This window comes from Schistocerca nitens, chromosome 5, assembly GCF_023898315.1.
Source record: "Schistocerca nitens isolate TAMUIC-IGC-003100 chromosome 5, iqSchNite1.1, whole genome shotgun sequence".
In the NCBI taxonomy this organism is placed as follows: Eukaryota; Metazoa; Arthropoda; class Insecta; order Orthoptera; family Acrididae; genus Schistocerca; species Schistocerca nitens.
Genome location: NC_064618.1, coordinates 463,159,815 through 463,183,648, shown reverse-complemented (window position 1 = coordinate 463,183,648; position 23,834 = coordinate 463,159,815). Strand labels below are relative to the sequence as shown.

The window sequence follows — 23,834 nt, the reverse complement described above, 5'->3', positions numbered from 1 at the left end:
TAAGGGTTTATTTTAGAATACACTATTCAAATAGATAGTGTAATTATAACAAGAAACTTGTTAAAATCATGAGATTGTTAAAATCATGAGAAAGAAAGTCTTGCATGCTCGTTCTTTTGAGTGGTACAATTATGTTTCTGTCCACATTCACAAGAAAGAGTACAGGAATGTTTAAAGATAGGGACATTTAACTGATAACATTTTATATAGTTCAGATATAATTAGCTTTTGTATGGTAATTGTGGGAGGCACTGTAGGATACAAAGACCAATGAACAATGTGACACAAAAGCAGTCATGACAAATCTTGAGCAGAAAGAGAGAGAGAGAGAGAGAGAGAGAGAGAGAGAGAGAGAGAGAGAGAATGTGTGTGTGTGTGTGTGTGTGTGTGTGTGTGTGTGTGTGTGTGTGTTTCGCTAACAGTCACTGACTTTTGTGGCGCTGTAAAGCTGCATATATGCAAAATAATGTTCAAAAATCAGTAACTTTCGTTTAACTTTACTAAAGACCTTTCATTCTGTAAAACTTTTTTTTTTCCCCTGCCAAATTGTCTTTGTTTTTTGCCAGAATGTTACCAGAAAACCGATTCATTTAACTTCTGATGCATTGATTCATGTAACCATCAAACGAATGAGTAAAATAGTCAAACTCCGCAGTAGAGTCTGAAAACTGTGAGGCTACAGAAACTTCTTCCTGCAACACAAGAAATTGTAGCTAATTGTCTCATGGCAGCCCTTTGCTGCATGTCGGATTTAGCAATCCAGCCTTCAGACAGCCGGTAGATGATCACCAGTATGGGAGACGGGTGCCATTGGGAATGACACAGTGAGTGCATACATATGGCATGTGGGCACTGTGCTAAAAGTGTTACACGTAGAGAGAGACTATTGGTTGTCATAATGTACCAGGCCTGTCTAAAAAGTATCTGACCTTTGGCCAGAAAAAATATTTCGAATACCTGATGGGGTTGGGACCCTAATCCCCTTCAAAGTAGGCCCCTTGTGCTTGCACACACTTAGCCCACTGATCCTTCCACTGCTGGAAACTCCTCTGGAAGTCTGCTTTTCGAAAGGTTTTCAGCTCCGTCGTCGTGTTCCTCATTATCTCTTCTCTACTCTCTAAACTGGATCCTTTAAGTGGTGTCTTCAATTTTGGAAACAACCAGAAGTCACAAAGAGCCATGTCTGGAGAGTAGGGAGGTTGGCGAACAGCTGTAATTCCATGTTTGGCCAAGAAATCTTGGATTAAGTGGAATGACTGTGAGGGGCCGTTGTTGTGATGCGGTTGCCACTTTTTTGCCGTCCATACGTCTGGTATTCTGCGCCGAACTGCGTCACAGAGTCACTGGAGGACATCTTGATAGTACACTCCTTTGTCACTGTTTGTCCTTCTGGATGCACAATTCCATGGACATCAAAGAAGACAGTCAGCAACACCTTGTTTTTGCTTTGCACCTGCCGCACTTCATTCGGCCTTGGAGCCTTGGGTTGCCTCCATTGCGACGACTGTCGTTTTGTTTCTGGATTGTACCTGTACACCCATGACTCGTCTCCAGTTATCATGGTGTTCTGAAACCCAGGATCAGTGTTGGTGGTGTCCAGAAGATCCTGTGCAATGTCAAAACAGAGATCTTTTTGTTCTGGCGACACTCTGTCACAAATTTTGCAGCCACTTGGTGCATGTTCAAATCATCACGCAAAATTGTATGTGCAGAATCTTTACTCAGTCCAACCTCGTGGGCAATCTCCGGCACGGTCAAACAATGATCTGCCATCACCAAATTTTGCACCCTCTCAACAGCAGCTGCCCATCCACTCATTACTTGCGCCCACTAAGGTGACGATTCCCGTAAGAGTTCAGGCAACCTATACACATTTGCTCAGACGAAGGTCAATGGCCGGGTAGCCTTTCAACTATATATGAAGGTAGTAACTGTTCCCAAAAGAACATATATCTATTAAGAACATTATGTATGTAGATTGTGGACAGTTGGGAATGTGGGTCTCATGGGAAGCATGCAAGGGATAAGTCCCTGCAGTCGCGCTATTCATCTGTGTCCTCGGTGGCTCAGATGGATAGTGTGTCTGCCATGTAAGCAGGAGATCCCGGGTTCGAGTCCTGGTCGTGGCACACATTTTCAGCTGTCCCCATCGAGGTATATCAACAACACCTGTCGGCAGCCGAGGGTTTCAATTAATTATCATAAAATGAATTAGTGTCCTGCACTGCAGTTTATGAAAAATGCACTTATGGTGCTGGTCAGTCAGATTAACTGTTAAATTCTCTGGTAGAATTAAAATCTTCATAGACTAGATGGTCAGAAGAGTTTTGAATGTATGGTTTTCACACTGTTTCTTTTGCTAATGTGAAAGTCAGTTTCTGTGTTTTGTAGGAAAATTTTTGTTGATAACCATGCCATCATCATTCATAATATTTTGTGGTACTGTTGAAGTCCAACTGTGCCCTTACCAACTTATTTGAAGGCTCTTTAGTCTCATTAAAATCCATCCATTAATCCACTTTCCTACCAGTAATGGCTATGTTTTGCAGATAAGACCTACCACTACACAATATATTTTTCTTTTCTCAGTTCACTCATATTTGTTTTTTTAACTATACAGTATGGATGGTCTACATTTCACAACATAGATCAGTAAACTACACATCCTACAAAATTAACATAGAAGTCTGAGTGAGTGAAGCAGACCTTCACTTTTTAATTACCAGCCATCTACAAAAAGTTACATGATTAATAATACCGAACAAAAGACATTTCAATTGACGTAGAAGTTTGCAAGTTCAACGCTGACTGACTGCAGCTTTGTATGTGACACCTATTTATAGATGTGAATATTACAGATATTACAAAACAGTAAAAATACACAGCTGTTACATTTTGGATATTAATATAAAATATAGAAAAACTGAAAGGTACAATAGGCAATGAAGCAAAGTTGCTTAACTAAAGGCTTTATAATTAGAAAATGACAAAATCACAGGTACTATTTGGTGATAAGTTGTAATGTACAAGGGATTCCCAAAGTTTGCCAAGAATTTTTGAGATAGTGAAATTTTCTAATTGGTTAAATTAATAAACTAATGGGTTATTTCCATAAAGGTATCCATTTTTGGAAACAGAAGAATTAGGGCTACAAAGTTATAAATTGGATTTAAGAAATAACTACATGTCATGATTGGAACATTCTGGAAAATAAAAATGTTGAATATAAATAACTTTTGAAATATTAAGATTAAGGAAGGAAAAAGTAAAATGCTCCCTTTGAAAGGGGAGAATGGGGACTTTTCAAATAAGCTCTGTCAATATAGAAACGGCCAGTTTTTAGTGGAGTGGAATTTCAGTGAGCTCATAGTTTACAGCTGTATAAATTATAAATATTTCTGTAAATAAAATGTTCCTTATGAACTGTTTATATCATTTTCATCAGGTGACTGTAAATTATATTGTGAATTAACAAAATTTAGTGAAATTCTGCATGAATAAGAATTTGGTAATTTCATGTACACCCTGTTCCTTTGTTCAGTGGCAAATAAAAACAGCTGACATCATCAATCCTCCTTTGTGTATTACTCTTATTTAGGTTTATCTTCCCTCCCCCCCTCCCCCCATCCCCGATTAGTAATGAAAAGAGGTCATAAAAAAAAATCAGAGTTGTATAAGAACGAGTAGGATAATCCCACCTTACACAGTTACACAATGTGTTTCAGAGCTGCAGCTCCATTCTCAAGGGGTGCAGTGACATTTCCTAGGCATTACATCTTCAGTTTATAACCTAGCAGTAAATGAGTGATGTAAGTCTTAGCGTTATGCATTGAAACATCTTGGATGAGATAAATGAAACAAATAAAGTATAATTCTTTTGGAAACACGCTGTTCATCTTCTGCATTGGTAACAAAAATTTATATTTCTGCTTACTCACAAATGTGACATGCTATAGCTGATTAATGATAATGTCAGTGGAATATTTTTTGTGAACACTTTACTGCTCAGCACTAGATATTATAATCTCATTCCGCTTAACATAAGATGTCTGTTTTGTTAATTTACACTGTATCGATTTCTACAATTTTAAAATTGTGCAGATATGTTCTGCTTTCTGCTCAATCAGCGCTCCTTTTCTTTTGAAAATTTGGGCATTTACAGCAAACTGTTGCACCTCTCAGCAAAGAGGTTTTTTGCAATCGCTTAATATGCTTGCAGTAAGTGGTATTCCGCAAAAATTTTTGAACTGGAGTGTGGCTGTGTGTTGTCACTTTCCCAAGCTAGTTCCTGATTGTACTAAGGTTTAAGTGTTTTTGTGTGGTAATGTTACCCAGACTGTTCATTCTGGTAGCACGTAATAAAAGTAAACTGATGTTTATAGTAAATCAGTAGTAACATAATTTTTCTTTTCTTTTTCAGGAAGATGATGAAGGAATAGATATGGGCAGCTGTGCAAATCACCATGAAAATGAGAAAAATCGGAGACACGCTCATGAGAAAGGACCTTATGTGTATGAATTGTTTTCTATTATGATACACTCAGGAAGTGCATCGGGAGGCCATTACTATGCTTACATCAAAGACTTTAAGAAAAATGAATGGTTCTGTTTCAATGATCAGATTGTGACTAGGGTATGTGAAGTCTGTCTAATTTAGTGTTTTAGAAATAGGGTGCTCTTCTTATTCTTATGGCGGTTTTATTCTGATTCCAGATAACTCAGGATGACATCACTAAAACATATGGTGGTGGACCATCAAGGGGATACTATTCAGGTGCATACAGTTCAAGCACAAATGCATATATGCTCATGTACCGTCAGATTGACAAACAAAGGAATTCTGAGGCAATGACAGTTGAACAATTTCCACCCCACATACAGGTATTAGTGTGATGAAACTTCGTAGTAAATCAAAATTGAAAGTTATTTCATAGTACATAGATATATTTGTGATTTTATTCTGTTCAGTTACATATAACATTATGGGCATCCACAAAAACTTCCATGGCAGGTGGTGGTATCGTGCTATAAAAACTAAATTTCATTGGAGGGACGACATCATGAAATTGTTGGACTTGTTTTTTGTATTGATATGAGAATGACGAGTTTAAGTGATAGACGTTTCAGTTTATCATGCAGAAAATACTGTATATTCTGTTAAAAAGTAGCTAGAAAGCTAAAACAGTGCACTCAGTTTTAGAGTGCAGATTTTGTTCCTTTAGGAGTTATTGTCCCTTTGATGTTTTTGGAACTCTGCTGTACTGTGCAACAAAGAAAGACAGGGGAAAAAAATCTTGTTCTTTTGTGTCATGCCATTCTACATTATTTCATTCTATGACATACTATACATTATTCCCTTCTATGACATACTGTTGTACATTATGGCCATCTGTGCCATACTGTTGTACAACATTCTTCGGCATAATGCTGAACAAGGCAATAGCCTTCTTTGGCATAGTGTTGTACAGTATTCCCTTCTTTGACATAGTGTTGTACATTATTGCCTTCTTTGGCATACCATTTTTAAGTTGGCTGGGAAGTGTATCCCCACAAAATCATACTATGAATGTCTCTCCTTGTGTGCCACCCACCCCCTCCCACCTCCCTCACCAGCCACCTTCCCACAGAACAGACCTTCTTTGCAGCAGCACTAGGATCGGGATGGTTGCAAACCAATTGTGCCGACCTCCTTTTACCCCACAAGAGGTCTCCAGTACTCATTTGATAGCAGGTGGAGAGCACCTGGGGCCATCATGGAGGGACTACAGTGAGGAAAAAATCCCTGTCCCTATATGAGATTGAATGTGGGACCTCCAGGGCTGAAGTCTACTGCTGTGGCTGCTAGATCACGACAATCCTGAGCTGGAATAATAAATAACATTATTGCACATGTGAGAGGCCAGCAAGAAAAGTGAGGGGTTTAGTTCATTCAGAATAGGAAAATCAAGTAGAGACCGTTTGCAAATATAAAAGATAAGCAGCTGATTTTTAAACTTCAGACTTGTGAGCATAGAATCAGTGTTAACAGTAATATACTGATGTGATCCACCAAATATATAAACTGATTTTGTTGCCAGAATAGGTAGGCAGTTTTGGAAAGTATCACTAAGAATTAGGATTTGTAATTCTTTTCTAGAACAACTGAGGAGAATTCCACTTGAAATTAAACTTTACATATACATTTCCAGTGCAGTTAAGATACTCCTGTGTATGCTCATGAAGAACATTGAAATCTATGAGATCAGTTTAGTAATACAGTTACTGTGATATTATTTGTCTATAGTGACAGTCAAAAATTTGCTGACAGTTGGTATTTTAATCCAGATGTCCTGTTTATTGCAAACATATGGCTTAACCAACTCAGAAAGAAGGGAACTTCAGTGATATTGAGGGTGTACACTGTTTTAGTTATCTGCTCTTGTGACCTAATTGCTGTGAGAGGCATCTTGCAATAAACAAATCTGGGTTATATTTCAAGCTTGGTGTAAGTGGTCAGTTTTCACAGTAGATGAAGGGCAATGTAATAGTCGCATTACAGATATTTAAAGGTGTTTAAACAGGATGCGAGAGGAAGGGGACAGGGACTTAAATTTGGTCTAAAATATATACCTCTAAATTTGCCATATTTGACTTGGCACATCTTCTTATGGTAATACTTAACACTTACACACCTGTACCAACAATAAAACCTACATCCAGGTGGAATTCCTCCAGGTTACATTCTCCTTCTTGAGGGGGAGGGGGGGGGGGGGAATACATAGTAGAGAACATGTTTTCTTTTGGAACAATTCAGTTAAAGTTAGTAACTTAACTCTGTTTCATTAATAATTTATTATGACGAAGGGGATAGTTTATTCTCAGTTGGGCTGTTCATGGGCAATAAAAAATGCTAGACAGGAGTACCTTTTAATAATTCCTGTGCCTCACATGTGGTACAAAATGCATTAGATTCACCCAGAAGTGCTGTGATGTGTGTGAATTTGGTGAATTTAGCTTTCTGTTTAAGGTGTCAGTTAATTTGTCTGTACTCCAGTACTGTACACTCTTTGTAGGTATCAGGTGCCATCTTTGGGTATGACAGAAAAGGGCGTGTTACAGAGTGAAGATATTGGCTCCACCATCTGGAGCCGGGGATGTGAAGAGGAAAAGGAACCTCAAAATGCCAAACTAGAAACGAATGTTGAAATAAAACTGAATTCCACCTCAAAGACATCAGTTTAATTTTAGGTGTATTATGTTTGCTTACGATTCATTAGCTCCTTTGGTTCCCTGTTCTTAGAAATAGTGTTGGTGCCATCAGCAACACCTAGTTAACTGAACCAGGAGGTCTGATAAGGCATCAGCAAAAACAAAAACCATTTAGATGACCTAACCAGTGTGTTAAAATATATTTATCATTACAAAGAAAGAAATTGCAGCTTTGAAATAGAACAGTTCTTTTACATAGTGAAGGCAGGGACAGCAGTTGGTATGGGTATTGTGGGTAATTGTACCCATAAAATAATTTGAGTGGGTAATATATTAAACAGAGAGGCAATATATGAAACACAGAGTATCTTAATGTCACAGATGTGCCAACTGCAGCTACAGTGATGTATTTATGTTTTAGTGAGAGTTCTTCCTTACTTTAGGGTGCTACTAACCTTACATACCTGGTGTAGCTGCTGCCACAAATTTGGAAACACTACAGTGTCAAGTGGGGTTGCAGTGTACTGAAGCGATGAGATTGTTGCTAATCATCGTGAGAGATACAGCAGCTGTTCTGATTTGGACAGCAGCTCCACCACTGTTGTCCCAGTGTACGAACACATGCATTTATGAAAATAAATTGTAGAGGTAACTAATATAAAAAAAGGAACAAGGAGAAGTGGTGCAGAGAAGCATTATACATTGTTTTTTTACTTTTAATTTTGCAGAAATGGATGTTTTTTCTGAGCACTTACTATAGGCGAGCAGTAAAAGATGTTTTTCAGACTATTAAGCATTTTATCTGACACATCACACACCAATTTTGCAATGTAAAAATAATTAGTGAATTCATTTTTCATCAGATACTGTTTGTCTTTACCCCAACTAGTCGGATTTTCCACTGTGCTTGTACCATTAGAATGCTAGTAAACATCTCTTTTTGTCTTTTCTTTGATAATCTATTGTGGTACTACGGAGCGAAATTTTATTTAAAGGAGTCAGTAGTATTATAAGAAAATTGGAGCTGCTAGAATGGACGGAACAGTGCTGTACCTCAGGTTTCCCTTTCATTGTAGAAAGTCTCATTGTAGAAATACTTACAATGGATGTGGATAGATTTGTGGTGAGAAACAAAAGGAAAATCATGTCGATTGTAGATGGAGGAGTTAGGCAGAAGAATACTGAAGAGACTCCTACACCATCTTTGAGAACAGTGTGCTACGGCATCTTTGATGATGAATGTGTTGAGGTAGCTCACGCTGTAAGTTTTAAGTGTTCTACAAAATCACTTGAGATGTCAGATTTCCTAAATTTCGAATAATTGTGAGTAGTGTAAATGTTATTCTCAAAAAATGGAAACTCCAGGTAAGAATATCAACAATGTAGGAAAAGACAGATTGCTACTTCCTGTAAAGAAGACCCGTCAAGTTCCAGGCAGGCACAATTAAGACACTTAAATAAAGCTTTTGATCACAGCTTTCACCAGTAAAACACACACACACACACACACACACACACACACACACACACACACAGGGTGTACATAAAGTCCAGGAACACTTTCACTTATTTATTACACAAGAACTTAACATTGTACAGATGTCATACATATTGCATTTTGAAGAGAAACTCTGAAAGTTTTTTTTTTTTTACAAACATTCACTATGCGAACCATGAGTGACCTGACCGACGTCAATACGGTAATCAAATTCTTGCCATACCCGTCCCTGCATGGCATCATTGACTGTGGCATTCGCCTCCCGTATTCTCTCCCAGAGCTCTGCTACATCACGTGGTAGAGGCATTACATACACCAGATCTTTAATGTGTCCCCACAGAAAAAAGTCACACAGAGTGAGATGTGGTGATTGGGGAGGCAATTTCATGATCTCCAACACACTGAAAGTTCACTCTGCACCTGAAATCACCATGTTTGTGACCAGCACCGACTGTCTGCAAATTACCAAACTACGCTGCAGCAGTACGCATGAAAAAACTTTCAGGGTTTCTCTTCAAAATGATATATGTATGATATCTGTACAATGTTTGGTTCTCACAAAATAAATAATTGAAAGTGTTCTCGAACTTCATGTACACCCTGTGTGTGTGTGTGTGTGTGTGTGTGTGTGTAAGAAAAAATCTTTGAAACTAGTAATGTCATTCAACCAATTTTGTCATTTCATCTACATGATTAATGAGCTATTCATAATTGAGTGTGTGGCAGAGGGTTCATTGAACCACCTTCAACAATTTCTCTATCGTTACACTCTCGAACAGTGTCTGGGGAAAAGTGATCACTTAAATCTTACTGTGCGAGTTCTGATTTCTCTTATGCTATTATGATGTACATTCCTCCCTATGTAGGTGGTCACCAACAAAATATTTTCACACTCTGAGGAAGAAGATGGTATTTGAAATTTCATGAGAAGGTCTTGTGAAAAACACCCTTGTTCAAATATCTGCCACCCCAGTTCGTCCATCATACCCGTGGCACTCTTCCCCCCTATTCCGTGATAATACGAAACAAGCTGCCCTCCTTTGAACTTCTTCGGAGTTCTCTGTCAATCCTGTCTGATGTGGACCCCACACCACACAGCAATACTCCAGAAGAAGGTGAGGAAGTGTAGTGTAAGCAGCCCCTTTAGTAAACCTGTTACATTTTCTACATGTTCTTCCAATACATCACAGTCTTTGGTTTGTTTTTTCCACGACATTATCTACATGATCATTCCAATTTAAGTTATTCGTAATTGTTGAGTTTACAGCGTTTAGATTTTGTGATTAATCACGTAACTGCAATTTAGGGATTTGTTTATGGATAACTTCACACTTTTCATGAGTTAGGGTCAATTGCCACTTTTTGCACCATACAGGTATCTTGTCTAAATCATTTTGCAATTAGTTTTGATTATATGGGGCCATTACTTGATTGTAAATGACTCTGTGACTTTCCATCAGTTGTTATGAACTGTGACCTGTCTGGCAGGAAATCGTGAATCCAGTCACACAGCTGAGACAATATTCCATAGGCACGTAGTTTAATTAGAAGTCGTGTATGAAGAATGGTGTAAAAAGCCTTTCAGTTGAAACAAATGGTGGGTAATTGAAATGGGTCATTGAAAATATTCAGCGTATTAAAAGGCATTGGTGAGGGTGGGTCTTCCTATATGAGTATCCAACAATGATGAAAATTTCAACATTATGATGTTATTAAAGGCTTGAGCAGAAAAGTGGCAGAATTAAAATCTTGCTTACAAAGAGAAAGTTACAAATGGCTTCACTTTGATAATTCAGATAAAGAAAATTCTTAAGACGATGGCAGCTGCAGGCTTGTCAGGAATTATGGATGAGATAAAACTTCTTAATGTTTTTCAATTTTATTGTATGAAACCTGTGACATGTCCCAAACTGAACAAGTCTCAGTTTGCTTGTGATTTGGCCATGAATTACTATTTAATTGGATTTTATTCTATGACTAGAACTTCGACAGAAACATTATTTGATCTTGCCAAAGACATTTTAGTTCTGCACAAGTTAGCACTCTGAAAATTTAGTGACCAGTGTTATGACAGGGTGTTTAATGTTTTGGGAGAAATCTCTTAATCGAAGTCTTGGATAAACTAAGAAGAGAATAGAGCATTGTTTGTGCAGTGTAGCACTCACAATCTTTACCTCGGCATTCAGGTTACAATCAAAAAATCTTTGCCAGCAAGGAAATTTCTTGGAATAATTTAAGATTAGAACATATAATAACTTTGTATGAGACTCAGTGAATTACTGTGCCCTTTCCAAAGAGCTGCAGATTGAAGTTCAGAAAGAAGCTGAATAATATTTACCTTCTCTCTCAGCCTATTGTACAACACAGTAGCTTACACACTCTAAGACGGGTGTGGGCAACATTTGCTGACCTGGGGGCCTGATTCACGTACTTCAATAAGGCCACAAGCCACCTCATCACATGACACGGGATGCGACAGCATTGCTTGGTGCGTAAAGTCAGATCTATAGCATCTGTGACGTTCATGTTTATGGGCTAAAACACCAATATGAATGGTGCTCCTTTCTCGACATGCCATGCCAACAAATTATGCCTCAGAACAAGCATTTTTGAGGCTACATTCATTTTACATTCACCCAGTCTTCAGATGTTTACATTTATTCACATGTCAACATTGTTTTACAATAACTGTCTTAAAAACTGCTGTTGCATAACTTCAAGCTTAGACTGGAAACATATTTCTCTTTTTTCAGTTTGTATCATTGGTCTGCTACATGAACTGCAGACCTGGGGCAACCCGAGCATTGGCGGAAATATCTGAAAATGCTTCCTAGGTAGAGTACAATGCTCTCTCTCCCACAGATTTCTTTCTCAGAATGCATTGACATGAATTGTGCTCCACTGGTTGCCCACCTGCCCTCTGACAAAAGAGTTATGCAAGTGGATCACAAATTGATATTTTTGCAAGTATTGGCAGAAAATGCAAAATTGTAAATGTTGGCAGCTAATGGATGAGTGTGTAACTATAGTGCAGTTTCACCATGTAGCTGGCAAGGATAGTAAACATGGGACTTGATGATACCAAAGCATAAAGTCTTTGTGAATTTCATTGTGTATTCTCAGTTGGACAGTAATAAGCCTAGCAGACAGGTGCGTGAGCAGTGTACACAGATGTCAGCATTTGAGAGAGGATATGTAATTGGGCTCAAAGAAAATGGTTGGAATAATTGGTAAATCACTCAACATTTGAATAGGAGTGCTACCATTATTCAACAGTGTTGACAGGAATGAGTGAGTCATGGCCAAATGCAGCATCATGAAGGAAGCAGTCGACCTAAAGAGATGACAGAAGGTAAGAACGGAGCAGTTGTCAGGGCGGCACTCAGTCCTGGATTCAGCCTTATCGTTGATGCTATGTGCAATTGGTGCTTCAGTGACTAAAAAAAGTCATTAGTAGGTAGCTTACAGAAAGGGGATTGAGCTCATGGCACGCCTTCTGCTGGCTACCAATGACCTCTGTATGCCAACAAGACTCTGTGCAGTGCTGTCTGGCATATTAAGCCTATAATCTCATTGATTGGAGTGGAGTTCTCTTGAGTGGTGAGTCCTGCTTTGGACTGAGCTCAGACGACCATTGAAGGTGTGTCTGGAGATGCTGTGGACATCGGTGGATACCAGGCTGACAGTCGCCCACCATCTGGCCCTACCATCAGAACTGATGGTCTAGGGTGTTTTTTTTCCATAGCAGGACCTCTTTGGTTGTCAGCTGGACCTCTTTGGTTGTCATCTGTTGCATCCTTCAGTACAGTAGTACATTGGGTATATTCTATGTTCAGTTGTGTTGCCCTTCGTGGCAAATTGTCCTGGGTTTACATTTCAGCAAGATAATGCCCACCTGCTCAGAGCAAGAGTTCCTTCTGCTTGTCTTCTTGCTTGCCAAACCATACTTTGCCCAGCAAGGTCGCCAGATCTGCCCCAATTGAGAATGTTTGGAACAATATGGGCAGGACCCTCCAACCAGCTTGGGATTTTGACAATCTAGCACATCAGTTGGACAGAATTTGGCACAATATCCCTCGAGAAGGCAAGCAACTACTCTATCAATCAATGCCGAATTGAATAACTGCTTGTACAAGGGGCAGAAATGGACTAACACGTTATTGACTTGCCCAATTTGTGAAGCTCTTTGTTTCGAATAAATCATCAAATTTTTCTGGAATAGTAATGCCTGTATGTATATGAGTAACACATTTACTGATTTCCATCCTATTCATATAATTCCTACATGGTACATGGCTTTTATTTAAATGTATATATGGAACAATCAAAAAGTTTCTGTTTGAGGGTATTGCTGCAGCATATAAGCATCATAGCAAGACTCTGCTGTGAGTATATAAGCACCAACTTGTAGAAAAGGCATTAGTTTGACATTCATTTCTTTCTGATGTGTATGTGGTAACTGTGGAAATGTGAACTATGAAAATGTTATTACCAGATGTGTCCAAACAGGACCAATTGTCTTTTCTTTTCTTGGCCGTCGCTGGTAGACATCCGTTGGAGAATGAAGAATGTGTATGGGGCAGCATGTCTGTCAAAACCACCGTTGTGGAAAACTGTGACTAGGGGGAATGATGTTTCATGGTAAGCCATATCCTCATATTGCAAATGTCGTAATACAGAAGTTAGGCTAATTCAAGTGCGAGACATTTGAGCACCCACTCTATAGTCCTGATCTTTCCCCATGCAATTACCATGCCTTCAGTTCCTTAAAAAAGGCATTGACATGTTGATGATCGAATCAGGATATGCAGCAGACAGTTATGAGCTTCATCGCGCAGCAGGACATGGTGTTTTACCACACAGGTATCTTGAAAGTGGTGTGTCAGTAGGATGATTGCCTCACTGCTCACAGCGATTTTGCATGATTGGTATACCGATTCTGGGCTGTATAACCTTCAAACGGAGATGTTTTGATTGTACTTTATACAGGTTATCCATAATTAAAGGGTCAGTTTCAAATTGCCATTGAAAGAGAACCATTGCTCAGAATGATGTTAAATTTGGACGGCCTATTATTGATGCAGGGTGAAACATCGTGGAAGAAACAAAAATGTAATGGAAAAATTTCTCAGTAGATAGTGTTGTAAGCTTCTTAATGTAAATTAGGTTGGCTAAAAATTACAGCAATATGAGGACTGTGATCTGAGTTGCAGATTACACCATCCGTACTGTTCAGTGTATCCAAATGCAAAAAGTTTGACAGGCAACGGTCGGGGCACTGTCAGTTAGGTGAGCCCACCCACCACACCAAGGTCATACCACATCAGATGATAAAAATTGGTTTTTAATTGCCCTGAGGCTAAAAACCACATAAAAGCAAAGTGACATCAGTTAACAGTTGTCAAAAGATCGGCGTGAAAGATGTTCAATATGCTCTCCACTATTTTCCATGCACGTTGAAATCGAGAAACGGCATGTTCCACAACAAACCGGAGTGCCTTTGAACACGTCTTCCAGATAATCTCACAGTCAGAAGTCCGATGGATTAAGATAAGGTAATGTGGATGGCCAGACTGTAGGGAAATGGGGGCTGATAATTCTAGCATTTCCAAAATGCCTCTAGTAGTCACTTCACTGGCTGTGCAGTGTACGGAAGAGCACCATATTGCATAAAAATGATCCTATCTACACACCCATGCTGTTGAAGGGTTGAAATGACCTTGGTTGCAAAAGACTCTCCTAGTGTTTACCAGTGATGGTACAGGTAACAGGGCCCCACAGGATCTCTTCAAAAAAATATGGCCCTACAATAAACAATGCTGTCAACCCACACCATATAGTCACCTTTGCAGAATGAAATGGTATCAATTAGTGTGCATGCTGATTTTCCATTGCACATATTCTGCTGTTGTGTGTATTGGCATTCTTGGAGATGGAAATGGGTTTTGTCTGTCCACAGAATGTTGCATAGCCATTCATGTTCTCCTTCCATGTGAGTAGGAAATTCCAGAGTGAATGCTTGTCTTGCTGGCAGGACAGCAGGAAGTAACTCCTGAATGTGGGTGATTCTGTACGGATAGCAGTGTAGGATGTTGCATAGGATTTTATGCACTGTGCTCATAGGCATGTTCAACTTTCGAGCTGTTCCTGACGCACTGCATGTTGTACACCATTGCTCAATCCCTCCTGCAATGTTGTGGCCACATCTTTAACGGATGTCAGATAAACTGCTTTCCTCTCTCTGCCACATTGCACTTCAAATGAAAATGTCTTTCAGATTTTGTAATCATTTTCTCCCGCCACTTAGCAGATGTTGATCCAATGCTTTTCTTCATACCCTTGAGTTTCCGGAACTTCTGCAGGGCTACTGGTGCACGGTCGCCATTCTTGTAAAAGAGCTTTATCAGCATTACATGATCCTTCATGGAACAGTTATGTTGGATGTCTCACATGCCAATTGAGGAACAGCTGCGTGCCAAGTGTCTCTTGGCATGCATATTCTGATGCTTGCAGTGTCATCTATTGGTCAATAGACCCCCCACCCTCCCCTGCCACCTCACCCTACGTCAATAACATGCTGTTCAAATTTGATGTCATTTTGAGCAGTGGTTCTCTTTCTACAGCATTTGAAACTGGAACTTTATTTACAGATATCCTGTATTACAATTAGAATTTTGTTGAATTGTGATTGATGTTTTATATTTATATATAATTTTATTTTGCGGATGGGTAGTATGAATAAAATTTCTGAGGGCTATAAGGGAAAATTATAAACAGCTCATGCAGTTTTTATAACACTATTTTATTGCTTAGGGAATTCATGGTATGGTATTGGCGAAAGCATCAGATTCTAGTACTATTTTAATGTCATTGATGTTTTTCATCGAGTAGAAATTTTAAACAGAATTGCAGAAGTCTGATCTACAGGTCATCGAAGTGTATAAGAAAATAGAAGTACTTACTGTTTAAGTGTGCTTGTAATTTAACTGTCGCATAAAAGTGTTCCAGCAGTTGCTCATCTGCACCTCAAAGTACCTAAACGTTTGTGACTGTGCAAAACTCCAAAAGTCTTGATCAATGTAATAATGAAAACTTCAGATTTAAAATGCCACAGGAATTTGTCAGAAATAGAAAAATTACTCTGGGACACCTGACAGACATTGATCAAATTGTTAACTCTTATAAAAACGATTTTGAGACATGTTTTTGCAGCTTTTTAAGAGAAAAAATGAGCAAGCGAAAGACTTTAGGGAAGTTGTGGAGTTTGTGCGCATTGTTAACTTGCTGCTTATGATTCCTGATCGATTTGTGACTTCTTCATGAGATCAGACTTGTTGGTCAGCCAGGCCATGCGCCATTGATCTAAACAGGTGGTAGTCAGAGGGAGCAATGTCTGGAGAATACAGCGGGTGGGGTAGGACTTCCCATTTTAACGTTTCCAAGTATGTTTTGACCTCTTTTGCAATGTGGGGTTGAACGTTGTCGTGCTGCAAATCACTTTATCGTGCCTCTCACTGTATTGTGGCCATTTCTTTTAATGCTCTACTCAAACACATTAATTGCATTTGATAATGAGTTCCTGTGATTGTTTCACTTTGTTTTAACATCTCATAGTACACGATGTTGAGCTGGTCCCACCAAATGCAGAGCATGATCTTGGAGCCATGATTATTCAATTTGGCCATCGATATGGAAGCATGGCCGGGATATCCCCATGATTTTTTGTGTTTAGGGTTATCATAATGAACCCATTTTTCGTCCCCAGTCACAATGTGATGCAGAAATCCCTTCAGTTTTTGCCTCTGAAGCAACTGTTCACAAACACACAAATGCCGTTCAATGTCTCTTGGTTTCAGCTCACATGGGACCAAAGTTCCTTATTTCTGAATCATGCCCATAGCCTAGAGACATTTTGAAATGGCTTGCTGTGTCACTCTCACCAATCGTGCCATTTCTTCTTGAGTCTGATGTGAGTCTTCACTCAGCAATATCTCCAATTCTGTATCTTCGAAAACATTCTCTCGCCCACCAGTATGCCAGTCTACGATGTTAAAATCACCATTCTTGAAGCGTTAAAACCACTCAAGACATGTCCTTTCACTAATAGCGTCCTTACCATATGTACTTGAGAGCATTTGATGAGACAGCCGCTGTTTTCATCATATTTAAACAAAACATTAACACTTTCCGCAAATGACAAGAATTAGGCTCATAAACTGACATTTTCAATCAAGAACAACTTTATGATGCAGATACAAATGGACTATGTTTGAAGGAGGTTATGTTGACCGAGGTCCAAGTTAACTGCCTGATGTCTGCGATCTGTTTCTTTCGACCGCTACTTACTGTTGTCGCCACCTATCGGCAAACTGCGGAAGCAAAATTTTTAATTTTATGTAGTTTTTATCTCAAAATGATCTGTTTATAAATTTTTCTTCTATTTGCAATTTCTAGAAGGGAGGGGTGGAGGGGAGGGTGACACTTCTTGGGCAACAACCAACTGAGACTAAAATTGAACTGCTGGGACTGACTGAAGATATCAACAGAGTCACAAAAATCTTGAATATGCTGTCCAGGTGAATGCAGCTGATTGAGACAGTGACATTACAAGAAGTCATCAGTCTCCAGAATACAAAGGAACTATGGGAGATAACATTACAATGGAACTCAATCACTACTTTAATTTAAATGATATGGTCATCTTCATGGATGAGATACCAAAAGGTCAGCTTGAACTGGTGTAATGAAATCATGTAATATAATGAAACCAATCAGCAGTAGACTTGGGGAATCAGCTGTATTTACCTTCATCTTAGCTTATTTACACTTTCTGGTCAGATCATGATTGGATTTATGTTGGAATGGAAAGTCGTATGTCATAAACTCCATCCAGTGTTACAAATTATACAAGTTTGGACTGACGTCTGTGGATGCAAAGACCAACAGATAGATGATAAATGTAGATGGTCCTTATAGTGTTAATTGACACAAAGTGTCTCTCTTCAAACTAGATAAGTGTGAATTGTTAAAGCATGTTATGGTCAAATGCCTTGTCTTATTTAGATAAGATAATGGAAGCTGACTGTAGTTATTTCAGGGAAGATGGAGTGATAAATATGAGATATGATTGGAAAGTTTTAAGAATGGATCTGCTACTGCTTACTGGTTTGTCAAGCAGGTACATGGAGGGTGGGGGGCGAGTCATTATCTTGTCCGTGAATGCCCTCTGACAGGAAACTGCGTTTCCTTTATTCAGTTTGTTGTGGCAGGTGGTTGAGTGCGGGTCTGTTTGGGCTTGTTGCTGGATTCTGTCTGCGTGAAAAGGAACGTAAAAACGGAGCAACGAGTTTGTGTGAAATTTTGTTCTAAACCGGGAAATCTGCTTCTGAGATTTACGAACTATTACAAACAGCTTTTGGAGATAATATTTTTAATAGCCGTGAATCATTTGAAGATGAACCACGGTCCGGCTGTCCTTCCACCTCAAAAATGAGTGAAAATGTTGTGAAAGTTCGTGACTTAGTGCGCTCTGATTGTAGACTTACAATTAAGGGAGATGGCTGATGAAGTTAATTTAAGTTTCTATGCAGTTTTCAGTCAATTTTAACTGAAGATCTGAACATGTGTTGAGTGTCTGCAAAATTCTTTCCAAAAGTTGATGAAATCTTCTTGGGCTTCCATCCGGGTAGCTGCGTCTTCGCCAGAAGATGATGAGAATGACACTCATCGAAATGTTGCGGGTTTTCGACGCGGCTACCTGGATGTCAGCCCGAGAAGATTTCATCAGCAGCATACACCGGGAAAGCCTAAATTCACATCATTCCAAAAGTGTTATCAAGTGACCAGAGACCATACCGACTTTGTGTGCCAAGAACTGTTTAATTGGACTAAAAATGACCCAGATTGCATTTTAGGTGGAGGGCAGGAGAGAAGGTGCGGAGGGGGGAGGGGATAAGTAGCGGAAAGGGTTTAGATTACCTCTCGTCGTGCCCTGAAATGAGGAATGTCCTGCCCACTATCCTTCCCACCCCTCCAACCGTGGTATTCCGCCGCCCACCGAACCTACACAATATACTCGTCCATCCTTACACAACCCCTGCTCCCAATTCCTCACCTCATGGCTCATACCCTTTAATAGACCTAGATGCTAGACTTGTCCCATACATCCTCCTATCCCCACCTACTCCAGTCTGGTCACTAACATCACCTATCCCATCAAAGGCAGGGCTACCTGTGAAACCAATCATGTGATTTACAAGCTAAGCTGCAACCACTGTGCTGCATTCTATGTAGGCATGACCACAAACAAGCTGCTTGTCTGCATGAATGGCCACCGACAAACTGTGGCCAAAAAACGAGTGGACCACCCTGTTGGTGAACATGCTGCCAAACATGATATCCCTCATCCTAATGACTACTTCACAGCCTGTGCCATATGGATCCTTCCCACAAACACCAGCTGTTCTGAATTGCGCAGTTGGGAACTTTCCCTGCAATACATCCTACGTTCCCGTAACCCTCCTGGCCTCAACCTTTGTTAGTCACTGTCCTCACCCATCTGGCCCCCTCCCTGTTCTCATTCCAGCACTACACAGCCATCATTTCACCGCCACACCCAGTCTTTTAATTTCTTTTTATTTCTCTCCTTTCCTCTACTTATCCCCTTCCCCCTCTGCACCTTCTCTCCTGCCCTCCGTCTAAAATGCAACACTTCATTGTCTGCCACTCCCACCATGCTATCCCTCCCCGCCCCAGCCCCCTCCTTACCCCCACCCCCCCTCCTTACCGCCACCCAGTCGCAACTCCCATCATGCACTGGTGCTGCTACTTGCAGTGTAGTTTCAGCTCTCTGAGACTGCAGATATGTGTGCAAGTTGTGTTTGCGGGTGTGGGTGTGTGGGCGCTCTTGTCTACTGCTGACAAAGGCCTTATTGGCCGAGAGCTATAATTGTGTGAACATTTTTGTTGTGCCTATTGCGACACAGCATCTCTGCTATATGGTGAGTAGCAACTTTCCTTCTTAGGTATTGAACCATTAAAATCACTGATTCTGAAATGTGCTGATAATTTCCCGCCAGTGGCATGTCACTAAATTTTAAATAGTAATTCCCATCATGTGTGTAGGATTCAATAACCTGTGAGGGCCCCCGGTGCTGTGCCAAATGGTGAGCATCTCAATGAGTCTAGACGGGGGATATTGATTTGGAAAATCAGGAATTCATAGCTAGAGCTGTTGGTACTGCCAAACCTCTGGAACTGTAACTTCTGAGATGGCATCATTGTCCAGTGTTTGATGCAACAATGAAGGATGCGTATTATAGGTAAATGCTTCGATTGTGCAGATGGTATAACACACTGTGAGAAACACAGATTAGGTATTGAGGGGGATGAAACAGTCAGTGACAGGCAGCATGGGTGGCCTTTCACAACACAGTTAGGATTGCTGTGGTGTGTAGGGGCTCTGCCTGAATTGACATGTATTTTCCTAACTGCTCATGGAAACTAAAAATCAGCTTCCCAATTTTACCAATAGTTTGTACTTTCACAAGGCAGTCGTAGCTCACAACCTGCCAAGAAATTAGAAATGAAAGTCCTCCGGATCAGTCTCAAAATAAAATCAAACACGAGAAAACACCATTAACAAAACTAATTTGTTGTTGTTGTTAAGAGGAAACAATGTGCCTTTGAGAACATTTCCCCTGTTTATATTCAGAGAATAACTAGACAGCTGTGCAAAAAACTGTGAGATGACACATTTCTGCCAGACTGCTGCAGCGCAGTAGGCAGCAAAATTACTAACAGCAAAGTAACTTTGTGATTGTCCTATCTTTTGTGAGCTTCTGCTGTAAGAGCTTTGTCAACTGCCATCATATTAGTGACATAGATTTCAAAGTTTTGTAGAAGGTATAGCCAGGTGGGACTGTCACAGACATACAAAATATTATGAAGGAAATAAATGATAAAATCGAAATTCATCTTAACACCTGTCATTACTGTATTACTAAACACTTAAAGATTGGCTTAATGTTTGACCCATTATACCACCCCCAACGAGGCATGTCAAATGCAAGAGGTTTATATGTAGAGATTAATTCGCAGTGATTGATAATGACCGACAAATATGAAACAGAATCGCTACATGCACATCCATCAAAGTGCATTAACTACAACAGTGATTGCCCCATGTGGAGCAAAGAATGCCATATCCATGTGGAAGAATAGAGAATTCAGCAACTTAATGATGCAATCAGTGCAATCTCTAATTGTGCAGGCTGTTCAGCATACTGAGATTATGACCTGCTTTACCATAGCCCTGAAGAAATTTGTTCTTAAAACCAACGTTGCTGCACGAATGTAGAGTCAAGGCCTGCAATAGATATCAGTGCTAATGCAAGGAAATAAGTTTTACATTGTCCACAATGGCTTCCAAACTTCATATTTTCCTGACAGATTCAGCGAATAGTAGAAACGATGTACCCCACTGTATCCAAAAGATATAATGAAAGTAGTGGATAAAAACTATTGACAACACTGTCTTACTATGAAGGCTGTGCGTCATGAGGCATGCGCGCTGTTGTAGTGAATATGTGGTCAGTTAAAGTACTGCAGCGAGCAGCGCTGGGTGTGTGTGAGGCAGTTCCAGCATGTACTGTCTGAAAGTACGGGAGGCCAGCTCAAGTGCACTAGCAGTTTGTTTAGGAAACATGAACTATGTCGAACTATGTCCATGGACCAAGATTGAAGTGGCACACGGTTGGAGCGTACAACAGTTTTCAGGGACTGCGTGAGGCGTGTGGTGATGCAGCATTGCCATATCGTACAGTACCGAGATTGGTGAAAGTGTTTTGGGATGGCAGGGACATTGTTCAATATCAGCCCCATTTGGGATGACCCTCCATGCATAACATGACAATTGAGTCCGTTACCTCCCTGCTGGATGTGAATCGTCAGTGGACTGTGCACGAGTTAACTGCAGAAGTAGGTGTGTACCACATTTTGCATGGTATTGTTGGGTTCCACAAAATTACAGCGTGTTGGATACCATTTGCAATGACTGAGTTGCAACAGTGGCATTGTTATGCACTTGCAGAGGAATTACTCAATTGCTATCGCAGGGAGGGTGAGGATTGTCACCATTGGCGATATTGGTGGTTGGTTGCACAAATCATGATCAAAGTGGCCATCCAAAGAAGGGAAACATCCTGGTCCTCCTTGCCCACAGAATGTGCACCACGAGGACATCTGGTACCAAAGTGATGGTTTTGTGGCTTATAATATCCATCGGTTAATTCTGCATCACGTTGACTGCATGGCAGACTGTCACTGCAGCCTACTACTACAATTTCTTGCAATATCACCTACATTCTGCCCTGAGAAGAATTATGGCACCTTCTGGCACAGCATCCCATCATCCTTCATGACACTGCACGATGCCACACAGCGAACACGTTGAGGGAGCTCCTGTATATGTCTGGGTGGGAGGTACTATAATATCCACTGTAATCACCTGATGTGAGTTCATGTGATTACGACTTGTTCACCAAAATGAAGGAACCTTTTAGTGACATGCACTACAGCACAAGAGAAGACATCATCTGCGTCATTGGGCAGTCCTTGCATGACATCAACAGAAATAAATGCGTTGACGGTGTACATCACCATTTCATCCTACCTAATTGACAGCATCAAGTATATTACATGCATAGATTAGTGACCATGACGTTATCCTAATGGTTACTAAAGTTGATAAATCAATCATTTAAAACAAAAGTGCAGTCAACATCTGTCTGCTTGGCAACTTGATGACATGGTCTTTCTCTATGGTATACCTTTCCGCTTGCATGCTTGCCCTCACGGATAATGCTTAGTGGGAAATAGCTACTAATGTCCATTTGAGTGATAACTCCAAATTTACTTGTGTTCCATACAAAGAGTAACTACCAAAATAGCTGCTGAGCAGAGTGAATTGAATGGTGTGTATCTCGTTGTTGAATTTTCAGCACAGACAGCTTCCAGAACTGTGTAGATCACAGCAAAAATGTGATCCACCACGTTGCTGATACATTCATCACAAAAGACTGCAAGGCAGGATTCAGAGGCGACATGTTCTCTGGTGGAATGGCAGATGCCACTCCATAATGAGGGACAGATGGACAACACTGCAAAGAGTCAAGTCCAGACCACTTGGAGATAAACTAGCCACCTTTTGGAGACCGAGGTCAAAGGCTCGACTAAGACTTAACATGTTCAGGCTGGCACTGTGAATCGTGTTTCTCACTGTGGGATGATGTGCATATTCATTCTTTCCTTCATCTGACAGCTCTGCTTTTCCTGTTTATCACCTTGTGGTGGTGGTGGTTGTACTCAAATGCCCTAGGGTACCATTTTAATATATTGACCTTGGGATAAGTCCATTCTTTTAAAAATGCATAAAATTATTTTACAATAAATTAATCACAAAATATGTTGTATCTCATTGGTCCAGAAAGCTCTCTCATTGAAGGGTCACACAAAGTTGCATTTGCAGCTGTTTGTTGTGCCTGGCTGAGAGGTAATCCATCATACATTAATATATTACCGGTATACACTATAACTGTAGAGTAGAGTGTGAGCCTTTGATGGTACCTCCCACCAGATGGGAGGGCCTAGTGAGCCACTATTAGTACACACTGGTGTGAATGTGATAAAGAGTGCAGTAAGGTGTCGTGGGAAGAGTGTTTCTGTTTTCATAAACACTATTCATTGTGGCAAAAAGAGTATGAGAATAAGTCGGTAGGATTTCAGGAAGGAAAGGGGCCCCTCCTGCGGGTCCGGGGATTAGAATAGGCCCGAGGTATTCCTGCCTGTCGTAAGAGGCGACTAAAAGGAGTCCCTCCCCCTCAAGGGGGTAGTTAGCGCCTGCGTCCGGAGACGGACGGTTCCACGACCTCTATTTGCGGTCATTTTGCTTTTTCACTTCTCGTTTCTTCCTTCCTTTGGTTGGTTCCTTTCTTTGCTCTTCTCCACCTCACTGTCTTCCTTACACTTTCCCCTGCAAAATCTCCTTGCCCTCTCATTGCCTTCTTCTCCTTGCCTTCTCATTGCCTTCTTCTCCTTGCCTTCTCATTGCCTTCTTCTCCTTGCCTTCTCATTGCCTTCTTCTCCTTGC

The 23,834-nt window shown here is 40.3% G+C and overlaps 1 protein-coding gene across 4 annotated transcripts in view; it reads left to right on the top strand.

Moving 5' to 3' along the window:
* LOC126260928 (ubiquitin carboxyl-terminal hydrolase 47-like) overlaps positions 1–23,834 on the top strand; it is a 155,854-nt gene that overhangs the window by 65,500 nt on the left and 66,520 nt on the right. For all 4 annotated transcript variants that reach the window (XM_049958425.1, XM_049958427.1, XM_049958429.1 and 1 more), the window contains 2 exons: positions 4,421–4,633; positions 4,714–4,881. In XM_049958425.1, the coding sequence (XP_049814382.1) occupies positions 4,421–4,633; positions 4,714–4,881 (381 nt within the window). The remainder of the gene's footprint in view (positions 1–4,420; positions 4,634–4,713; positions 4,882–23,834) is intronic.